Source organism: Lepisosteus oculatus, chromosome 1 (assembly GCF_040954835.1).
Source record: "Lepisosteus oculatus isolate fLepOcu1 chromosome 1, fLepOcu1.hap2, whole genome shotgun sequence".
NCBI lineage: Eukaryota > Metazoa > Chordata > Actinopteri > Semionotiformes > Lepisosteidae > Lepisosteus > Lepisosteus oculatus.
In genome coordinates, this window is record NC_090696.1 from 58298893 (window position 1) to 58318398 (window position 19506).

Below are 19506 nucleotides of genomic sequence, written 5' to 3' on the forward strand. Positions count from 1 at the left end.
TCTTTCATTAATGGGTCATTCAACTTTTTCTTTCCTACTCCTATCAATGCATTATTGTCATGTTTGGTAGTCATCTTTCTCAGTTGTTGTGCTCTGTACCCAGGAGTTGGCAGAGGCCTCATTAAATATTAAAATATCACTCAGCTTCTCTCTGCAATGTTTCTAAAAGCCATACACGTCACCTTGTGCTCATCAAGTCTCTGCCAAAGACATAATACTTCTATCGCATTCTGCTTTGAGGTGTGTGCAAGTGCCTTTATCTAGGACTCATGAAATTTCCTTTTCTTTCTTAGAGTAGGCAAGTGATCCAATCTGATCACTTACACTTACAATGTCTCACACTGTCAAGTGACTGCTGTAACACACCAACTCCAATTTGAATACCTGTATTCATTTTTTGTCTGTTCTGATGTTTTTTTTTAATTTTGTTTCGACTCCTTATCACATCTACATTCATAGAAATCTTGCTGTTGTTCTGGTGGGTTCTACAGAGTATTGTGGTACACTCAAAGACAAATAGTTGTTCAGCAGTCAAGGAAGGTGCAAGACACTAAAAAATCCTACAGTATGTTATGCATTTTGTGTCCTTCAGTAATATGGATTTTTAAATAGACAAACAGAAAATCTTGGTTCCACTCTTTTCATAATGCTTACTTTGTTGCTTTTCCCACATAAATCCACTGAATCAGTTCAAATTACCAGTTTTATATGAAGCATAAAGTTAAGACTTTGAAACCACAGGACATATGACACCGACAAAGACTATTAAGAAAATGTAAATTAAGCAAAATTTACTTTAAAAAAATAACAGAGTATTTGCTTAATACAGCTGGCAGATGGTGGCGCCATTTTGTGGGTAAACTCTGGGTTCTAAAAATTGCATAGTGAGTATGATTTTATGAATACCTTTAAGAATTGCCACTCCTAAACCCTACAAATGCAGCGTTGTTCCCCACTACTGTCAATGAAATAACTTTGAAGCGAGTCTTGAAGACAGGGTGGCTGTGGAGACACTAACAGCTGCCATTCATAACCTGGTCAGAGCCCAAATAAAACTGCTTCCAACCATGTCTCCTAAACCCACACTCATTTTAACAATTCTCCCTCCAAATTCTTTGAGTTCTACACTGCTATCTGTAGCCCTAATGAGACAGTTATTTGTTCAGAACTTGGTCCCAACTTCTTAACATCTTAAGAACTGTTTTTAGTCCTGTAAGAGAAAAACCTAAGCATGAAAAGCACCTATACCGAAAATGAAATAATTCTGTGAGTCACTGAAAATAACAAAACATTTATTTTTAATATTCCAGTAAAAAAAAACACAACAAAAAAATCCACTCAACCCTTCCCGTCCATGTAGTGCTACGACTTTCGAAAGCTCTGAAGTCCTTTTAACTTCAGTTAGTCATTTAAAAACAAAAGAAAAAAAAACACCACTGTCAAATAATACACACCGACAGGTTCCACTTGTATCATTTAGACCTCCCTTCCATACACCCTGCAATCCCATTATTCCTTTTGAAATAGCTCAGTGAACAAGAAGGTGCCACTTGTTTGCTTTCCCTGTCTGATTTTGCCTCGGAAGGGCCTTTACTCCTCTTCTCAAAGGTTACATAGTCTTCCTGGTCCAGTCAGGACAATGGTCAGCCAGGATGTCTGGTAAGGGTTTTCACAGAGAGAGAGAGAGAAGTATCTCTCGGCTATAGAGTAAGACTCTTTGCAGTCTTACCGCATTGCGAGAAAGCAAGGCCCTCAGCGTGCATCTGGGGAAAGACTGTGTTTCTGTACTCAATTTTCTCTTCACCTGGGATAAGCAGGCAATTACACATCCTTTTATACTTGATGGCCGTGTAGTGAACTTAAGTGTACACTATTAGTCTCTGTCCCTGTAGGACTCGCATGGTAAGTAGAAGCGGAGGGAGAGAGCAAAAGAGAGAGTGTGCAGCCTGTGAGGCAAGGAGGTGGGGGGGGGAGAAGGGGGAGGGGGGTGAGGGTGCTTGCTGTTAGTGTCACAGTCTTGTCAGCAACATTCACATCTTTGAAGGTAATAAAGTGACAAGTGAGTTATTAGAAAGATCAGTGGTAAAATTGAACTGGTGCCTCGAGGTGCCGTGTAACAGCAATTTTAATGATACTTCCTGTTGCAGGAATTCATCTGCTACCACCCCCCTACCACCACCACGTCCCAGTCCTCCCCCCCCCCAACCTTCACCCTCTTGTGTTAATTCAGTTTTTTTTCTTGGAAAAAAAAGAGAAAGAAAGCACCAGAAGCATCTATTAAAGCGCCTGCCAAACAACAGCAATATAAGAGAACAGGAAGAAAAATAACAAAGAAGCTTTTTAATGCAGAGCTGCAAAAGTACAGACCCTCGATGGACAGTGATGAGGAATGTCTTATTTTTAATCACCTGTATGATTTGTACCACCCTTTTCCCATAGAGGGAACTGCCTATTTAAAGCAAGCCTGGTGAAACAATGAGTAAAAAAATATTCTGAACTTCCAATGCTCATGCCAGGATATGAATTTGCACATTTGTGAGTCCTGGTCCTTATGACTTCTGTGTCTCCCGGTTTTTAGTTATTTAAATAAACGTTTAACTCAATTAACAATTTCAGCTTTCGAATTGTTTTTCAGAGCTGTAGACAATGAAACAACAGGTAATTAAGCAACTTATTAGTTCAATTAAGGGTTCAATTACATAACAGAGAGCTCAGTTAGATCCTGAAACAAAAGCACCAGGATCAGGATTTAGTATCACCGATTTACATGTTGTCTGGGTTGCTACCAGCACTTTGAGAACGAAGGACATTAGTGTGCGAACTACAAAACTCACTCCATGTTTAACCTGAAAAAATCTAAATGCATTTCCTTTTCATGGCTGTATATTATGTGCCATTTTTCCTGCTAGGCTGAAAACTGATGGTACAGTGGAATGCGATAATTTGATAACTGGCAGAATCTTTTGTCAGAATCCCTTGGGCAGGGGGGGGTTTGGCAAGCTACAGAACCAATGAAGGAGAGCCTGGACTAAGTGTGAAGCACACAAATTCAGTAGAGTCTAAAAAGAGGGAAATGGAGATCAAAATCCCTGATGGGTTAATTTTTATGTGACGGGAAACGTCACAGGTATTCAGAATTTTTTAATTTTAAAATGTGTTGCTCAGGTTCAGATTTGCTACCTAGCAGTTCTACTGATTTTTCTTCTACTGTAGAGGTAGAAGTTTGGGACAATGTGGCTTTTCCACTGACACTGTATATTAGCACAAGATGTAGGTATCATACATCCTTTTAAGACAAATATTCAATGTGAATGATTACATTTTGCATTCCTTACAACATAAACATGGAATTTCATGAGAAGATACTATGATAAAGTATGTACAATCTTATTTTTCTAATACTTAGTCACTTACATTAGTACTAGTTAATTATAACTAGGGTTAATTATAAACAGGGCAAGGGTGCTTTCAGTTTTATTCCAGATACTGTAATCAAATGAATATTTCTTAAATCACAATGTCCTTTGAGAAAAATACACTATATTTTTTTAGTTCTCAAGATGTGTTGTCTTGGGCAAAAGTACATTTCAGTTAAAATAAGAAAGCTACAAATGTGCATTCAATGTATTTACACCTATGAATGCATTATAAATGTAACTGCAATTTAAAATTCCTGGGGTGTAATTAGAGCATCACTCTTCAGATTTCAGATTTGTGTGCACTTTATTTCAGTACAAACTATAAATTAAATATAAAACATGCATATTAATTGATTTATAGCTAGCAAGTGGAGTCTTTGTTAATTAGACTTTATATGGTAACATTCTCCAAATATAGATAATGTGGTCATCATAAATAAAAAAAGCTAATTGAGTGTTTTTCAGATTTATACCCACTTGTAAATCAACAGATTTCTTTATCTTTATTCAGGAATTACTCTAACCTGTCAATTATCATTTTAAAAAATGTTCAGCCTAATGGAGTGTGATTGTTTATAGGCTTCTTCCTTTCTGACAGACAGATGCCTTTATTATTAAGAGCAATTTGCTTTACTCAACCTGATTCTCTGTTAATCTGATACTGTGTAGCATAGCCTGAGCTGTTTAATGTAGTAACTTCCAAATTAGATCTTGCCAAAGTAGAAGGTGTCTGTAACAATGTCATATGAGATACACTTGGCCTTTGAGCAAATACAGATAGACAGGCTGTAATCTGTTTAACCACAGATATGACTGCGACGGAAACAAAAAGCACATTCTATGATCTTTCTAAGAAATTGCGTTGTTTTTTTTGTTGTAATCGGCAGTATGATCGAATTTACAAAGCTGATTTACATTGATTTAGATATCTGGTTATTTTATATTGGATTGTAGCCGTGTCACATCACCCACATAGAGTGGGCAAAGTGCTCCCTCAGTGACTAACTTGAACATAGTAGACATCTCTCTACATCCCACCATAAATTGATAATTGCGTCAGTGCTCATTTAACGGGGAAAAAAATAAACTGACATCAGTGTGACAGGATGTCACAGAAGAACTAGGCTGTGACATTGTCTTTGGCCATTTTTCTGTCTTTAAATAGTGATCTAAGAAACGTAAAGCTTATTTTGTTACACACAAATGGCACTATAAACAATTTTTCCACATACTGTACGTGTAGTAACCAGAAATCTCCTGAAAGCCCCTTGTTTTGTACACATATTTTTGCAAGTCTTATAGTTGCCCTTGACTTTAACAAATTTCTGTATGGATACATACCAGAGCCAAAAGCTCTGAAGGTCACTGCATGAACAGAGTATTCATTTGCTGTAAAGCAAAGCTTTGTTGTTGCAATTGCTTCTGAAAGCACTGCTTAATTTGTAGTTATTGAACTGAATGCTCTGCTACACTGAAAAATATTTTTGCCTGAAATAATAAATACTGCCAAAGGTTACAAACTCTAAAAAAGCAAAAAGAAGCTCTCTCACTCAATCCTATTTTCATTTGCAAGATCTGTTCCCTTTAAGAGGTTGCTCAATAATATGGAACATCATTTTTTGTTGTTCTACAGAGCACAGTTTGTAGTGAAGCAACAGATCTGAAAATCAAATTGAATGTGACCAGCAGGAAAACACAGCAAAAGATTAAGACTTGAGAACAGTAAAATAATCAGTAAGACCAGAGTGCTACCCTATAAGGAGTATATGAAAAACATACTGTCACAGTAAAATGTACAATGCAGTTGTTTTTTTGTTGCTTTTGCAGAACACTTCTTCAGTTTGCCATTCATTTCTCAGAAAAGGTGAAAATCAGGACCTCATGTTGGTTAACCTCACAAAACCCATCTACTCAGCTTCAGAGCTAATGAATGCTATGTTTCGTTACACTCGTGTGTGTTAATTGTCCTTTTTTTCTTTATAGACAAACAGGTAAACAAAAGAGAAACAATTCATAATACTTTTCATTTGCCTCCATCTGGGAGGCAGAGTATTATTGTTAAACTGGAAAAGAAACACATTTAACTTTAACTACGAGTAATCTCACTAAATATGTTTGGGAATAATGAATACTGGACTGGATATTCTGGGTAAACCTCGGCATTCCACTACAGTTTGAATCTAAATCATTCGTGCAAATCTGGCACATTTATGCAATGGTATAGTAATTAATTCTTGGCACTGTAGCAGTCAGCGACCTACAACACCACTGAAACTGTCAATTATCTGTTGTTTTTTTTTTCTAGTCTCTCCATTATTGGAAGGATGATGGTTAAAAAAGATGGCATGGATAATATTACACATCCCCTCGTAGTACTGCAAAGTGCATGGCTGGATTTATGTCCTAATACTAGAGAAGAAATGAACAAAAAAAAAACATTTTTTTTAAAAAGAGCGAAAAAAAAATCTGTTGAGGAGCCAAAAGCATGCCGGCACCTTCTATATCTAGCAGGTAGATAAAACAAGTTTTGTGTGGTTTTCTTTCAGTTTAAAATGTGCATTAAAGCTAACATAAATGAATCAAACTAGCCAGATGCTACCTCTTCCTTGCCTATCTAATAGCTGGAAGTACTGTAAAATAAAACAGAAAACTAACAACCATCAATACAATTGTTTTACATCATAAGCCTCTCAGGACATATTATTTACAAATGAAGCTATCATGCTGTGGTGAAGGTTCTTTTTAAAAGCTATTAGTACACAAAGACATCAAAGAAGGTATTTTTTATTATTATCATTTCTGCAGGCAACAGTCACAAACAGAGTTGAAATAGTCTCTTTGGAGATGGACAAAAAGCAAAAAGAGTCAGTCTGGATTGGGGGGTCAGGGTGGGGAAAGGGAAGAGAGTGTTACTTTGCTCCGAAGAGTCTTGTTCCATGCTTCCAAAGAAGAAGAAAAATTAACAAAGCTAAAGTGCTTTGCTGTTTTTGTTTCTGTGTTTCACTTAATATATATTTATATATATATAATTATTTAAAAAGAAAAGATGAAAAAAATGGAATATGGCAGTTTTAAAAGAAGCCAACCTTGCAAGTGGATGGCGTCTTCTCTAAAGTTATGGTCCAGGGCTGCAGAACTGGGGTACGCTGAAAGGAGATATGTGGTGTGTGGGGCCTGAAGGGAAGGAAGGAGGGGCTTGCTAATCAACCATGGTTACAAAGGGCACATTTTTGTGGAGATTAGGGTTCTGGCTATGCCTGTTACGGCTCCGCACAGAGGAGAACATCATGTTGCAGCCGGGCACCTTGCACTTGTGCATCTCGCGCAGATGGACGGTCTTGTAGTGCACCCGCAGTGTCCCTTTGTTGCTGTACATTTTGTGGCAGATATTGCACAGGATGCCCCCGTTGCTGCTCCCAGAGCCTGAGTGTAGCACAGGAGAAAAGGAGGAGGAGAGTTCATTAAGTACTCCCTCCCCCAGCCCTCCGCCACTGCTGCCCCCCACCATGGCCTGGCCGAGCCCCACAGCCTTCTGGGAACACTCCTCCCCATCGCTGGCGCCATCGATGTCATCCAAGAGGATGCCCTCGTCGCTGCCCTCGTCGGACTCCCGCGAGGAGTGGATGCTGCTGCTGGACTGGATACTGGAGGTGGTGCTCAGGTCCAGCACCATGTAATCATCAGGAGGAACCCGGCAGTACCCGTTGGTATGGGAGTACTCCGTGCCCGCTGGCGAGCTGGTATCATCCCGGCCGCCCCCTCCTCCTCCGACATCCAGCCCCAGGGGGTGTCCCCCATATATCTTGGCCAGAAACTCATCACGCAGTTCCTTAGGCAGTGGCGCGTGGTGAGGCTCCAGGCCTATGTCGTCCAGCTCTTTGGTCAGGAGTTTCCGGTGTAGGTTGATGTTAGCACTGTGCCTGTTGAAGGAGAACAGAAAAGTACTGTTTAGTCTCATCCCTTTAATTATCACACACAAGGATTCTGATTTATTATAGATTTTGACTCACAGCCAATTTTTGTGCTACTCACTAATTATTTTTTTCTATTGCAGGAAGTCTTCAAGTTCCAGTAACAAAGAATTATGTTTAGAGCTCACACCATTCTTTTTGCAAGATCTCTTAATCTCAATGTCTTGCAATAAGCTGGAAAACAAAGCTGTCAAATACTCATATGATCTAATACAATACATGTGAAAAGGCTAATGTACAGTATACACTGCACTAATTCTTTATATATATCATGGCTATTTGTGATGACCAATTAATGAACTCTTAAATTGCTATTTTTCATTTCGAATTTATTTTTAAACAAGATCACGTTAACATCAAGGAGTTATCTGACATTTACTGAAACTAATTATGTTTTAAAACTGGTACATAAAATACCCCTTTTCTTTTTCAGTCATGTATTTGTACAGTGCTTTTCAGCTGCTCTAAACTACCTATCTGGCACTGCCTGTGAGTCTGATGGTGTATCTTCACATATTCATATCTATTTTTGATATCTATGATATTACATATCATGTATTTTTTTCTACATATTTGCATGCATAGAAATAAATATGGTAAATACAACTTTGGCATATTAGGCTAGACTAGGCCTAGTTGATTCCAACTAAAAAAGTAAAGAGGAACTCTAACAATGCTTGTAATCAATAGAATCTGTCTTGACTGTTTCTAACTGAGATATTCGGTTTGTTAAGTGCTCCAACGTGATGGAAATTCCTGCATGTCTATGTACCAACGCATTTTTTAAAGAATGATTCACCCCTCATGATACTAATGTAAATAAAAAAGTGGAAAGATCAATAATTCCCTCTTCACACAGTCAAACATTTAATCAACAATGTGGTAAGTATGACATTTGATCAAATACTCGCATTGACAAAAATATGGCAATTTGAACATCTGACTTCCACAGGGATATTTTTCGGTTCTTTCTAAACAAAATAAAACCTCAACAACATAAGTTATCTGAACTTCATGAATCAATGTGACAGGCCAAATAATGGATAAACTAAATTGCTCACCCTTCATACTGTAAACATTAAGTCAGATAGTCTGAGCCCTGAAGTCTTATATAGAAGGTTGCTGTTGAACTGCAGCTGTACACACCTAACCTTTACTATGAACTGCAACATTTTGGTAGGCTTGTACACAGACAGACTAATAAAGGACTTCAGCTTGAAAATCTATATAAAAGTGCAATTACTTGTCCCTGATCCCAAAACTCTTCTGTCTGCCCCACTTTGGAAACCAAACTGCCACACTTTACTACATCTGTAAAAATGTGTGAGAGTGAAACTCAACACTGAAGCATTTGCAAGCTGCTTTTTAGTTAAGCGATACTGCAAAGTGAACATCCTGCCACCATGTTTACTGCTGTCAGCAAATCTGGTGCCCTGCTGAAATTCAATTGTATTGACTTTTACTCAATTAAATACTCTTCCATATTGAATGGGAGTTTATCAATTGATTTGAGCTGTAGTAATATGATAATCGGGGGGAACTGGATAGTGTATTAGCATTGGATCTGACAGGATTATCACATTTGCTTACTTTGGAAGACAGTTCACTTGAGGTACATAAATGTATCATTCATATACCCTTCATTTATTCAGTTGATTGTGTCAGTCTCACATAACAGAACAACACATGCAGGATATTATGCTGTTTTTTTTTTTCAGGATAGCACTTTTACAGTGTCTATACATATAAAGCATACATGAACTGTATATACTGTACAACTGTGTATGCATATACAGATGAAACAGATGTATCACAAATACACTGCCATGCACAAAATGGATAACTTACAGACAACTTTTGAATTTTTAGACAGGATAGTTTTTGCAGTTTCTTTATACACCACAACAAACTGACAATCACCAAAGACATAAAATGCTATACAATACAAAACAATTGTTCTGCATGGAATGTGTAATAATGACAGAATGTGTATTACAGAACTGAAATAATTTCTTTTGCATCTGTGCTACACATTCTACAGTATGTTACTGTTACACATTCTTTTCTGTCAGGGACACAGTGGAATTCAGAGGACAGGTGTAAAGAACAGGTATGTTTTCCAGTTTGAGCAAAGGATTGTATATGTTTAGGACAATTTGTTCAGTAAAAATCCAATTTTCATTTTAAAGAAAATTAATTTATCTTTTTAAACTAACTTAAATAAGATACAGGTGGCAATCAGAACTATTTGTAAGTTGCTAGAACTACATATACAAAATAATTAGTGATTTGCAAAAATAATAGGGAATGTTTTTTCTCTGGGATATTTTCAGAGGATGATCATGAAGACAACGCTCAGGACTGTTGCTTAAGAGAGGTCACAGAGTTCAATGATATTGAGTACTAAGCCATCTATGAAAACAAAAATAAAAATCCATTGCTTTAACATTGGTGTCATGCAAGGTAATTGTGAAACTTCTATACGTCATCCCTTAAGAGACCAATCAATGGATTTCACAATATACAGTAGAGCTTACCAGCAGTGCCATGGTTGCTGCAGTCAAAAAGGGTCCCTTCCTTTAATTATTTAGTTCCCTATCCGACATTGTCCTGCAAGAAGTAAAAATACATTCATTGAAGGGACCCTTTCTGTGAATGAAGGTGCATGGGAGCTGTCCACTAGATTACCATCAACAACATTGAGGTCCACAGGATTTTAGTACTTATGGTTGGATCTGAACACTACATCATTAGCTGTGATATGTTTTCTTTATGTACAGCATGTTTTGAAGGTGGTAGCATGAATTTCCATATTATTTGGCATTCAGTGCTACAGAGTGCTCAAGTCTTTTTTTGAAGGAATGTTTATGAACCATTTTAAATAGTATTATTTAGTGCTTGTGTATATTAACTGAGTACTGAAGGTTGTGGTCCTCGGTGAAAAACTAGGAAGATTTTATACATCAACCTAGAGGATAATCAGAACAGTTCTTTACTTCAAAGCTCCGGTGTGTCTTGCCCTGTAATGGATCTAGACTGTGTAAATTGCTCAGCTGTGGACACAATGATGTTGACTGCACTCCAGTGGGCGGCTCCAGTGAAAAGCTTCACCCTTTCCTGCACAACACCACTCATAAGCTCTAATCTATCCTGTGAAATCAGTTGACTAAATGATGAGCCGCTTCGAAACTTGTATTTCTGTCAGTCCAAAGCTGCACACTCAGGACTTCAAGAAAAAACTCAATAAGCCATTTATTTATGTGTGCATTCCATGCAATATGTACAACACTGTGCACAGACTGTAGATTTTTAAAATTATGGTATCACATTTTTGTACATTACAACACTGTCTTTGATCCCAAATCAAAGCTTTTCTGCTGATTTCCCATGTTACCTGAGTGATAATGAAGAACATTAATGTTACTAATCAGTCTGTTAGTTTGAGGCAAGTTTCTGGTCACCTCTAATAAGCTAGAAACTAGCTTGCCTCCTCTCTTCTGTATTATGCTAACAAGTCTTATAATAGGCAGGGGAAAAGTGGATTCCCTTTGAAAAGGACAAAAAGAAAAGAAACTTCTTCACAAGACAGAGCATGTTAAAGTAATACCATGCTTTTCTAATTGATCACAATACCACAATATACCTAATTCTAAAATGTATGGCATAAAAAAGCACATTACTGTATATCTACAGTATATTAACAAGAAAATGTACAATACAAATGAAATTGAAATGAAGCTGGCAAAAGGGTCTTTCAATTAATTTTCCCAGTTTTTCACTTTTACAGTACAGTAACATCTATTACTTGTTTAGCCATTTAGGAACAATCTCAACCTTGGACATCTCTGTGTCTAAACTTGCTGGTTCACAAGTACATCTGTACTTTTCTTGTAATTTTTCAGGTGAAGCTGCTAAACTGCTGGAAGAGTGTAGACTGTTCTGTAATTGTGGGTTTAGGTTTTCCAAGAAAAAAACATATTGACTTCACTATGATTTATCAAGTGAATACAAGAAGGAGCGCTCAGCACCGGTTTTGTGATTGGGAAGCTAGATCTTTCAGAATGTTAAGAAAAAGTGGGAACTTTCAGGCTTAAAGTATATTAAAAAATTTAATTGAGATGACCAGCATTAGACTTTTTGACATTCTAAGTGTGAATTTTACAGTTCAAGCAGAGACTCTGTAGAAGCAGAGTTCTGCAGATTTTATGGTGTTAAAGAGTTTTTTTCACCAAGGTCACTTTTGTCATTTACAGGTTCATGTTGTTGTGGCTGGACTGTGATGTGATCAGAGGCTAAATCAACGCGTTTTGCAATTATTGCTGTTTTTATACATTAATAGTGCAACTATATGTAAGATCTGACTCCACTTATATATTATGGGAAACATAAAATTTGTAATCAATCTACTCATCATTACCTAAACATCATTAAACACATTTTTACTGTAAACATGTTTAACCTTTAATAGTGAAGTAAAGATTTTTTAGAGATAAAAACTGTTGAGTGAGAAGCGTCAGAGAATTCTTAAGATTGCACAAAAAAATCAAAGTACAGTCATTTGTCTGAAGAAGAAAATACATAATAAAGATGTCGATTAAAGGTCCGCTCACAGTGATTTTAAATTAAAGATGCCGACCGTGCAGTCATTTGAATCCCCTCAATATGAGACAAATCGCTCACACCAGTCACGCAGACGGCTCCCTCTCTCCTGAAATTATTCACTTGAAGATAAGCTACCCGCTAAATTCTTGAGGGGTTTAACTAATTTACTGCACAGATACAGCACGTCTGTTGTAATAACAGGTAGGATGTATTGGGGTCGACCATTTATCAGAATTAGACTTTTTTCCCCCCTCTCTCTTCCTGGCAGAGAATTGCTCTGCCTACACCATTCCCATTTTTGAAACCCTCCCCCCCACCTCGCTCTCCCTCCTCCTTCTTTCCCTCCCTCATGGCCTGTAATGTGGCAGGCAAACAAAATTGACGGTCTCATCTTGTAAAAAAAAAATGGGGGAAGTCTCCAGAGAAGCCATTTTACTTTGCAGAGGAAGCAAAGTGCGCTACTAATGTGCCTGTCCCAGGAACGTTAATCATCTTTAAGCTTCCTCAAGTTTGACGGGCCCATCATTCCCCGAATTTGTTTGCTAAATTAATCGTAATGTGCTAATTGGGGAAAGAGGAGCCTAGGAAGGTAAAATTAAACAGATGGCTGGTTTCAGCTTTTTGTTTTCTTTCTCAGCACAGTCGTTAATATAAGGACAGGGAATGTGGGTGGGAGGGCAGGTATAGTTCACTGGCTTTACCTCCCCACTCACAATACAACATCACCAGTACTATTACTGTAAACCCTTAACCCAGAACTAATGCAAATAGCTAGAAGACGGCTGCAATGTCAACTTTGAAACCTTTCACTCTTGTACTGTCAAGTGCTACATGAGTTTCTCAAGTAAAGAAATGTCTCTGGGGGTAGCTGGGTAAGGATCTTTAACCTATTGGCACTTCAAAAAAAAAAGAAATATACCTCTTTGGGGAAATACAAAAATGTACATACTGTATGTTTGGGAAGAGGAACACTAGACTTTAGATTATGTCAGCAAAGGATTTGAAATTGGTGGCTAGAGCACATTATGGATCCACTGTACTTCATGTCCTTTGTCGTAAAAGTTTGTTAGCTTCTTCTCTTCTGGGATTCTTCCTAAAGGATCCTGTCCTGCTTTTCAGTGGAAGTTTACTTTAATAACAGAAAATGGATAATTCTTGGGATATGAACAGAATACTTCTATTTCTAAATATGCTGGCAAAATATCTAATGAAAACCAAATGATACTTTGTGGATAATATGTATTCTTGATTTAGAGACCTAAATGTCAGTGTTAACAAAACACTGAATTATAATACTTTTTTTCATACAGTATTTCCATTTTCTTTTTATTGTATGACTCGCCCAGCTTCAGATTTGTCTTTTAACACGTCACAGGCAGAACAGTCCACTACCGGAAGTTCAGCAGTAACTGGTAAACTATCATAAACTACTCCAAAAGCCTGAAAGCACCAGGTGGGCTGGTGGGATCTCTGTGTCTCTGAGAGCCAAGAGATTCCTGACCTGCTAACCCTGCCCTATCCTCTGTAGCACTCAGCGCACTTGGAGGATCCTGGTCACAGTTTTCTAGGGACATGACCCCTGACTTATGACTCAAACCTGTCACACCTGGATCATAGAGCTCAAACTGAAGTGGGGCAAAGTGGCTGTACTTGCTGAATTATAGACTTTTCTTTTCTCATACAGGAGGACATCCACAGACCCCACTGAGAAAACTGAACCTTGTTTGCCAGCCACTTTTGAATTTTTTTTTACATAAAAATAACAAATGTGTAAGCCTATTGCTATGTACTGTATGTGCTTATTCAATGTTCCTTGAAAGTTGAAATGTTCAAATAGTATGTGAAAAGTATAAGTATAAATACAAGATGCAGAGAGGAAACATTGAAACCTTTCATACATCTGTACAGTGACTGCCTGTCCACAAATGCACCATAATTCAACTTTTATGTACATGTTTTATATACAAGAACCTATCACATACTTCTTAGCAACAAAAGAACATTCCAATAACGAGCTGTTCCAGGTTTCAGAGTGGTAAACTCTGGGGGTATGCATGGAGCTCGAGCTGTGTTGAGGAGAGGGGAAAATGAGCTCTCCGATATAATTAACCTTCAGTTTTTCTCTATGCAAACTGCCACGCAAGGGGACTCGGCTGCACATTACAGCTCGTTGAGAATCCAGCTTGCATGAGCGAAAGTGGTCAGCAGCAACAACAACCACAACACACACACAAAAATTGGCTCCTGTCATTGTTTTCAGAATTATGATTAATGAGACTAATAATGCAGATGATTACTAGTATGTGCTTGTTTCCAGCAGTTAATCATATTGCCGTGCCACTGCTGGTGTCTGCATCCACCATAAACATGCTATAATTTACCTCAGTACATAACCTAGTCAGGCTGAGGAAACAGTGCAGGCTTGTTGCACAGACCTGGTTTTGTTCTGTAGTGTTTAAACAGACTGAGTGCTGAATATAAAGAGAAACAGCTGACAGATACAGGGACCTTAGAAGCATGAGTACAAGATATGAGCATGGAAATAAAGTGTTTCCAACCGTTGGTAACAGCCTTCCAATCCAGTGATATATTTATTTTAATATTCTATTGTTCCTACATGTATTAATATGTTTTCAGTGCTTTTCATATATATAAACCTGAAATCTTTTTACAAAGTGCAGCTCTGCTCAAACGAATATGACTTTCAAATCTGAAGAGGCTCAGCTCATGCCACTGTACACTGTAGTTTACAAATCTGTTTTGATGAAAATACTTTGAAAAAGTGTGGCAGCAGGACAATGAAAATGTCATGTCTCTCTGACCCCATTTGTAAGTTGAAGGGTACTGAAACATGTTATGATGAAATTTTCCAGCCTAATTTTTCTCACTTTCAGCCTTTACAGATCTCTTTTTTATGATAGCACTGTAGGATGAGTTATAAAAAACTGTGAAAGCAATATAAATTAATCCCGTACTCTTGGACATACTGTAAACACCTAATATTCCAAATGTCAGTAAAAAAATATTTTATAGAGAACATGATTTTTTTGATGGCTCAATTGCTGGAGTTTCTTTGATTGCAACGACTGTTCATTTATTGATTTTTTTGAGTATGTAAGAATCCATCTGGAATTGAACCATCCCTCAATTTGCTGTAATGCGTGTTGGAAGAGTTCAAAAAGAAAACCGTAATTCCATGGGATGTGACTAACCTAATTCAGTGTTTCTCTTAGTTTCAGCATTTTGCCATTTAGACATGACCCCAATTTGTTTTTATTGAAAGTGAATATGAATATAGATGCCACTGAACATAGCAGACTGATACTCAAAACAGTGACCACATTACTTTTTCTTACAGCAATCTTCTGGTTTCTTAATTCTGTTTCACCTTTCTGTGGTGAACAGTGGCACACTGTTGCTTTAATACCCCATAATATAGCAGCTCTGTCATTTTTTTCCAGATGCCATTAATAATTTATGCACAGCAAAAAATGCCGAAATGAAGAACAATGTTTTAACACAATTCTGATTCATTTACTTTTTACCCAGAATTTTACATGTTCACGGGATGGTTTGTTCTTCCCGATGTGCACTTTAAACTGCCTAATGTTTTCATTCTGAATTTCATGAGTTGACATTACATATTGTGTAACTGACTCGCTGTCACAATCTAACCCTTAATAGATTGTACTGTGATGTGTGACCAAAAAAAAAGAATGATGAATCACAAAGGAGTGTACAAAAGTGATGTAATAACCAGGTAAGTCATAGTGGAGAAATACAATTTCCACTTGGGTTAAAGAAAAGAAATTATGATGTATCCTAAAGCACCCATCTCCAAATATTACAATTGATTGCTTTGTTAAGTGCCTTGGGGCAACCTTGTTGTGAAAGGCACTATATAAAAATAAACTGAATGGAAATTAAGTGAAGAATCTGATCTTCAAAACACTTGCCCTGGCTAAATTCCATGTCCAGGATCTTTTGAAATCAATTAATCGGTAATAAGTCATTTATATTGTTATGTATCCATCAAAGGTTTAGTTGTACCCAAAGTAGCAATCTGTTACTGCAGGTAAAACTGATACTGATATGTAAGGTATGTTTATTACATGTGTGAGAGGGATTTTAATATTCATTTTTACACAGTTAAATGTTGCACAGTATTGTGGAAGCTCAGGTATGAAAAATGTACACATACTGTATGTAAAGTAACAAAGTCTAAACCTGCATGATGAAATAAAAACAGACGCAAATGTTTGGTATCAACCTGTGCTCAGAGCAGTATTCAATTGAATTTGTGGCTGTTTGTGGCAATATTAGGAATGTAAATTAATGAAAACTCGTGAAACGCAGAATACTACCGAATGCTTAAAAGACATAAAAAATTGCAGAACTGCTAGGAAGGAAAGAAATTAAAAAGTTTTCTTTTTTCTGTGTGCTGTGAAAAAACATTCACATTCCACATATCCATATGCTATGGTTAAGGATGAAGTGGATAGTCATCATTCTGAGCTAGAGCCATACTGAACGTCTCAAAGTGAGACAGAAAGACAAAGACAAAAGGCCTTTTGGAGTGACAACACAGCTTTTCTTCCCTTGTTCCTAATCGAGTTTTATGCCACTGTCATATTTTCATTCACTGATGAAGTTAACTGTTTTTTTAATGCCATTACAGAGTCGTGGAAATGAATGCTAATATAAGCAGGGAGTGCTAATGTCGAGTTGCTGTAATAAAAAAGATTGACTGCTAAATGATATAATTTGTAGGGGGGGGGGAGAAAAAGAAAACAGATTCGACGAGCTCTCCAGACTTCATTACAGGGAACTGTTGGCATTAGCTCTGTAAGCAGGCAACAGTCAACAAGACATCATATCCAAATACATCCAGCTGCAGTTGTTTCATTCCCTTAACCCTTTCTTTAGATTACAACATGTGAGGTGCAGTCAGAAAGGGACGGAGTAAATATAGTAAATAGTAAATCAGTAATGAGGGCTTACATTTACATAAAGATATTTACCAATATTTTTTCAACTGTATTTATCAATCAGAAAGCTGATATGGAGCATGTGTTTTAAAGACAGATTCATGGATGACACTTACAGAACATGCCTGCTTTACTAAGAAACTGTAATAAAGAACAATGTGTTTCTAAAATGTTTTCTGTTTCATATTGAGAGTGACCTATGTAAAATAACTTTTGTATTTTCTTTCTAGTTTTTTGCATTTTCTTTATGGTTTTCACAAAGATGGATATTTGTTGTTACTAATTTGAAACTAGTTGTTTATATTCTTGGCAACAACTGTCATTTTCACACCTATGTGACTCTTGATAATACAGATTATTAAAGAAATCATGCTAATACACAGTGGTGTAGCAAGTATGGGAATGCCAACACATCTGTGTGTGTGTGCATGCCAGGCAGCAGGACTCTTGAGCCTGAGGCACACTGTGTCCCTAATGTCTTGTCAAAGGTACCTCATCCAGCACAGGTTCAAAAAATATTGTTTTGTCACCCCTGCTGTTCACACAGCTGGTGCAGGTGATGAAGAAGCTTGCACCTTCTCAGAAAAGTACAAAAACAGGCTATTAACAGCAATTGTAAGCCTCCTTGTCCCTGTCAAAACTATTCTTAAGTCACTGGCACTATTTTTATTGTGTTAATGAACAAATATAGGAGGGAGCAGATGTCGGTATACAAAAGGAATTGAATAAGGGTTGAGGGAAAAATAAAAAGGGAAAATAAAACAGGAACCACAGGGAAGCATTTATGGAAATGTTAAGTAACAGATAACCTTTTGTTCCTGTATGTTTAAGTACAACTGTCATTTGTCACTATGGGCGCACGTCGATTTCTATCTCTTTTACTGCTACAAAAAAAAAAAAACAGATGAAGGCTTCTGTGCCAAAAACTTCTTAAATTTTGCCTTTTACTTCTCTCTTACTGTTAAGAAGAGTATACAGTAATCTAAATTATGTCTCATGAATATTAAATTAGGAAGAACAAAAATAAATGTATTTATATATTCATGCCATTTATCTGTTTTGCATTGAAATTCCTGTTTTGTATGGTTGATGTAAATTTAAACATTTAGCAAGTCTCTGAATTTAAACACAATTTGAACAACTGATTATTTAGGCCCCCCAAACCTTTTAAATCAAGCTATTTTGTGGATGTTTTGTTTATCTATAGGATTTCTGAATTTTAACAGATGAATTCCATGTTTCATGTTCACTGAAATATAAGGGCCATAGTGTCATTAATAAGATTTTATCAGACCATGCTTTTGTGACTCTGGGCAGTAAGATGGAGTGAAGTGAAAAATAACAAAAACAAGCTTAACTGTATCCTGTAGTTCAGTTACATCAAAAACTTGAAGCTTGTACTTCACTGAAAATACCCACTGAAAATGCTTAAATTGTCAAGATTTTTATGAAATGATTTTAATCTGGGCTGCCAGGTTAGGCTGTGGTTTCCCCCATGACCCTGTATTGGATAAAGTGGTTTAGTAAATGGATAGATGGATGGACTAACTGCAATTTACAGTACAAGCTAATTTTACGTACATGTATATCCATCAATCCTTTTTATAACTGCTTCATCCAATTCTGAGTTGTGGAGGAGCCAAAGCCTGTCCTGCAAGCAATGGGCAAAAGGCAAGATACACCACAGAAGGGGCCTTTTTAATACTGTATATATTCATATTGTTTGAGAACATATTCACCTTCTTAGCTTCAGCACAATTTGTACTTTCCTCCCGCAGTTTCTTTAATGTCTCTCAGCTAAGCATTTATGTTTTCAAAGAACTAGAGAAGACTATTGCAACATATTGCAAAAAACCCTTAGTAAGGCTTCATACTCTTCCAGAGAAGTTGTTGTTAATAGATTTTACTGTATTACTTACTGGACTTTCCTTTTACACTGTATTTATTTCATGTCTACATTGGCCTGCACCAGGAATTCACCCCTTTGCCCTTACAAACCTAAACAGTACGCCTCTGCAGTTTACAGTGGTATCTTTCAATGCTACATTTCTTTTTGGTATGTGCAACCCTTGCAGATCAACATGGATAAAAGTGGCAAAGCGAACCTAATAAAAATTAAAATAACAGTCAGAAATTATTGTTATTTTTGGTTGTTCTTTTCTTTGAGTTCTTAAGCAGATCCATGTTCAGAGTTGTCTGGGCTTCCTTCCCTTTGGGTACAATCTTCCTGCAAAGGTACACCATGTGTGATGGCAGACAGTGCTAAAGCTAGGTATTCTGGGTGCAGATGTGTTAATAAGGTACAGGTATCACATTTCAGCACCTTCACCTCAGCTGTTAATAAATGCAGCGGTGCAACAGGCCTTTGCCCTGCTAATGTATTCAGGCACACCTGTGTACTGCAGGTAGCCAAATATACAAAAACGTCATATTATCTCCCTGTTATCGTAGAAAATCGATACACATGGCAGCTTAATACATTGCTTGCAACCTGTCTTTGAAGTGTAAATTGTTCAAACAAAAAGC

The 19506-nt window shown here is 37.2% G+C and overlaps 1 protein-coding gene across 5 annotated transcripts in view; it reads right to left on the bottom strand.

Annotated features, from left to right (window-relative positions):
* Positions 1–1275: 1275 nt before the first annotated feature.
* Positions 1276–19506, bottom strand: part of bnc2 (basonuclin zinc finger protein 2) — a 274475-nt gene continuing 256244 nt past the window's right edge. For 4 of the 5 annotated variants that reach the window (XM_015345266.2, XM_015345265.2, XM_015345267.2 and 1 more), the window contains one exon: positions 1276–7339. In XM_015345266.2, coding sequence (XP_015200752.1) covers positions 6619–7339 — 721 coding nt within the window. In that variant the 3' untranslated portion in view covers positions 1276–6618. Of the gene's footprint in view, positions 7340–9927; positions 10001–19506 lie in introns of all 5 variants that reach the window. The other variant, XM_015345269.2, reaches the window with a different exon arrangement.